At 33.1% G+C, this 4,134-nt stretch overlaps 1 protein-coding gene across 1 annotated transcript; it reads left to right on the plus strand.

Moving 5' to 3' along the window:
* The first annotated feature begins 718 nt into the window (after positions 1-718).
* LOC140856888 (QWRF motif-containing protein 7-like) lies at positions 719-3,635 on the plus strand. Its single transcript, XM_073255104.1, has 4 exons — positions 719-1,237; positions 1,813-1,902; positions 2,470-2,577; positions 3,176-3,635. Exons 1-4 carry the CDS (start codon positions 857-859, stop codon positions 3,353-3,355), a joined length of 759 nt encoding a protein of 252 aa, XP_073111205.1. The 5' UTR covers positions 719-856; the 3' UTR covers positions 3,356-3,635.
* The last annotated feature ends 499 nt before the right edge of the window (positions 3,636-4,134 follow it).

The raw sequence follows: 4,134 nt of genomic DNA on the forward strand, positions 1-4,134 counted from the left end.
CACATACAACAAAATTTATAAAATTAATTAATAATTTTTTGTTAAACAAAATTAATTAACTATCGATAGCCTATAATATTGCTTATTAGTTGCATCTCTTTTTGTCCTGAGTGTGGTACACAGAATCATATTATGATGATGCTGTCTTACTTTTAAATCTTTTCAATTTCTTACATGCTGATTTCTAACATTTGAACAAGAATCCTGGAGAATTTTTTTTTTTTAACAAAATTTTTGGAGCATTTATTGCCCAAACGTTGTTGCCATCTAACTGCTATTTTCGGTTGTCATTCAAAGCCTATTACGTTGCCATTTGAAACATATAAACTAGTCTTTTTTCTTTAGGAACACGTGAAAGCATAAGTTATTGTAATTTATTTTGAGCATGGTTCCCGCTAAAACTTATTATGGGGTAGGTCTGCGTCGCCATCAACTCATATATTTAACATACAACTAGCTAGATTCTAGAAGTTAAATTCATCATATACAACCAATAACATGGGTTTAAATAGATTCCCCCTATAGGAGGCTGTCATTTGGAAGCTCTTTTACAAAACACATTTCATATTACAAGATGTCCCCCCCACCCCCAACACCACAAAAAAAAAAAGTAGCTAATATAATGAAACTTCATAATGAAAAAAAAAAAAAAAGAATATATGCAATCAAAAAAAAAAAAAAACTATATTCTTTTCATTTTTATTTCATAATTTAATGCAAATTAAGCAATTTAACCCATTCTCTTTTTCTCCAATGTTGCACCTCCTATATTAAACCGTGTGAGTGTAATTAATGAGAAAAATCATCTGCGTGCTCGAGTCCACACAAGACACCTCAAATTGTTTGTGTGAACTCCATGTACAAGGGAAGGTATAGGGTACAAACCTGGATGGAAATGGTTCTATCTGCCAAAACATTTAGATTAGCTTTTTTTTTTTTTTTTTGGGAAAATCTCAGCTTAAAACTCACAATCAGTAATCCATATGCTTCTTCTTTGCAGAAGAAATTGTTCTATGCATGGTTGAAAGTGAATGAACTGCGGAATATAGTAGCAGCCAAGCGGATCCTGATTCAAAGACGAAAACACAAGATGAAGGTGGCCCGAATCCTTTACCCTCAAATCCATCTCCTAGACCAATGGGAACCACATGCCAAAAGACACTTTGAAGCTGTTGCTGCGTTAGGGAGGGTCTTGGGGACCATATGCCTTGCACTTCCCTTGACCGAGGGTGCACAGGTATGTAATTTGATTGGTCTAAAGAATTTTCTAATATTATACAATATGTTAGATTAAAATCTTAAATAACTTACTCAAATTTAAAAAAGACCTGCTTTTTCTTCATCCACCAACCAAACTGAATTCAAATTATTTAAAGTGTAGATCTTGCCAGGCGTGAACTTCTTTTAGAATTTTAAATCACTTGCTTCTGGACCCAATCTTATATTCTTTTGTTCCCTGGCCCAACTCATCATTCTGCAAATTATTTGAGGTTTATCTCCGTGTATGTGAGAGAAAAAGAGCTCTTATAATTAGCATTTTAAGTTTAGACCAGGTCAATAACATCTGGGGTAAGTCGTTTCGATAATTGCATTCCTATTCTAATTCCTAAACTCTATAATGGAGAATACTATATGTTTCCATCCATAGATTGTGACATTGCACCAAGAAAATATTATCTGTTATTATATGGGCTGAAGTTTAGTCACTCAATAGGAAGCATGGCTACTACTGGTAAAATTTTCATTTCCTTGTTGTTGTTGCTGATGCTGCTGTTTGACAGGAATTTGTCTATTTTTATCTGTTCTGTGCAGGCCAGCATGATCTCTGTACGTAGATATACTTGTGTAGCAATGGACATTATGAGAGAAATAGAAGCTAACTCCAAGATATTTTATTCCAAGGTTTGGCTTTCCTTCTCTTAATTATTTCCTATGTTTAGCAAATAATAATGTCTTTAAGACTACATATCCCATTATTTTTCTTAAACATCCAATCTTGCATGCATTATGCATGTGGTCTCTTGGTTACAGTAATCAAGTCATTATCTTTACTTTTCTTTTCTTTTTCTTTTTTAAATAACAATCTTCATTTATAGAAATGCAAGGTGATTGCTAGCACTCAAAGTGTTTGTTGCCATTAAAGGTGTTTGTCAGCACTAAACGTTTTAACCTACAACTGCAAGACTAACCACGAAAGTTTATTGAGATTCTATTTTGTTTATGGGTAAGTATGAGATGACAGTGAGATTGGGGCTCCTGTCATCTCATAAAGTAGTTGACATCCCTTCCTAAATCGAACTCGACATAAAGTTGTTAGTTTCTTAATTTATGTAAATCATCTATAATGAAAATTTAGCAAGGATGCTTGAATTTTTTTCTTACATGATTTAATCTTCGGCTTTTATCTTAAGTCACGGTTTGTTGTTATGTTGCCTTTTCTCACTCTATTGTCTTAACTTTTTCAAGCAGGTTGAGAATATAAACTCTATGCTTTGCGAGCTAACCAGTACAATACAGCAAGAAATAGAAGGTCTGGAGGAACTAATGAAGATTAGTAAAATGATCACTTCACTAGAGGTCGGTTGTTTTGGTTGTTATAACGTAGACTTTGGTAATTTGGGGCAAATTACAAATTTATGTTTTTTATGAGTAATTACTTCATGCATCTAGTTAATGTTTCTTCAATCAAAATAAGGTTCAAAACTTCTTATAACTAATAAGTATGAAAAAACATCAGTAAAATCAGGAATTATTTCATGAGACATGCAGATCTAATTGTCCTACCTTTATGAGTCTCATAACATAATATCTAAGTCTTTTCAAATTATCATGTATATGGAGTAACGCTCGAGGCAAAAATCAGTGAAATGATTCATTGCATTTGAGTTTACCAAGCATATATGTTCTTTCATTAAGATAAACCATATTTTGTTTTTTAAGTACGAGTCTAGTTCATTACATAGCATTAACCTGCAATCAATGTGGTTCCAGAAAAATCTAGGTCTTCCTAAAATTCATGTTTTGTGGTTAGCCATCTTATATAATGATTCAATACAATTGTTCTTCCTTTTATTTTATTTTCTTTTGGTGGGTGGTCATTGTTTTTGAGTTTATCCTTACTTGAATCCAAAATCTAAATTTTCACTAGTTATTGACTCGAATTTTCCCTCCACAGATGCAAGAAACAAGCCTTCGAGCAAACATGATTCAAGCAATGAAAGAAAAAGAACAAGGCAGTGGTTATCTCGACTATGAGCTAGTGCTTTACACAAATAACTTTCACATTGATATCAATCCAGTGAAAGGATTCCATGATTGGAACAAGTTTCTGACTCCCTTGTTGCAGGCAAACTAAGGTAGAATGACAGATGGGGAAAGTAAATGATTGAATAGGATATTTAATCTTATACATTATGAAGCAATTGTACAGTAGAAGTCCTCCAAATATTACAAATTTTGGAGCAGTATATTTATGATTGTTTTGTGGGATTTAAGCCCCGGCTCTTGCATATTTATCGATTTCAATTGTAGACATGCCTTCTGATTGAAAAAGATTGATTGGGTTAAATTATCGCAACAAGTTGTATTGGCATTATAAAGCATTATAAATAAAGGATTATGTGGTTCAAGTGGTGTTCTTCAACATCCAACAAATATCATTTTTCTTTTTCGGGTGATGAGCTATGTTTGGTGGTTTGATTAAGGAAGCTAACTCGAGGAACATGTTTATTGTCAAGTAATAAGTTAATGGTGATACACATTTTTTGACTTAACCAATTCTGCTACTGAACTTGCTAAATGGTAAGAGGAGACCAATAGATTTGCTCTTCTAGCAGTATGATACTGTACATGACCATCCAAAAGCAAGCACAAAAGAGACATTTTTTAAAATATTCAAATCATACAGGATTACAGTAGTCCTATTAGAGGGTTTTTTTTTTTAAATTTTTTTTTTCGAGAATAGCAGGTTTTGAAATTTAGAAAACCCACGCCTTTCCTGAGACAACCAACTAGGCCAGAACCATACGGTTAATTTCAGAATGAGCAATGCTGTGGTAACTCGGAATAAGTCTTTCAGCATTCTTGTTGCTTTGGCACAATTCACAAAGCAAATACAAAGCAAGCAATGACAAT

The sequence above is a fragment of the Elaeis guineensis genome, chromosome 4, assembly GCF_000442705.2.
Source record: "Elaeis guineensis isolate ETL-2024a chromosome 4, EG11, whole genome shotgun sequence".
Taxonomy (NCBI): domain Eukaryota; kingdom Viridiplantae; phylum Streptophyta; class Magnoliopsida; order Arecales; family Arecaceae; genus Elaeis; species Elaeis guineensis.

Excerpts from the sequence above, each read along its gene's own strand:
- LOC140856888 (XM_073255104.1), top strand. The coding sequence starts at position 857 with ATGTACAAGGGAAGGTATAGGGTACAAACCTGGATGGAAATGGTTCTA. Across the intron at positions 1,238-1,812 it reads CCTTGACCGAGGGTGCACAG|GCCAGCATGATCTCTGTACG; the intron begins GTATGTAATTTG and ends TGTTCTGTGCAG. Across the intron at positions 1,903-2,469 it reads CCAAGATATTTTATTCCAAG|GTTGAGAATATAAACTCTAT; the intron begins GTTTGGCTTTCC and ends TTTTTCAAGCAG.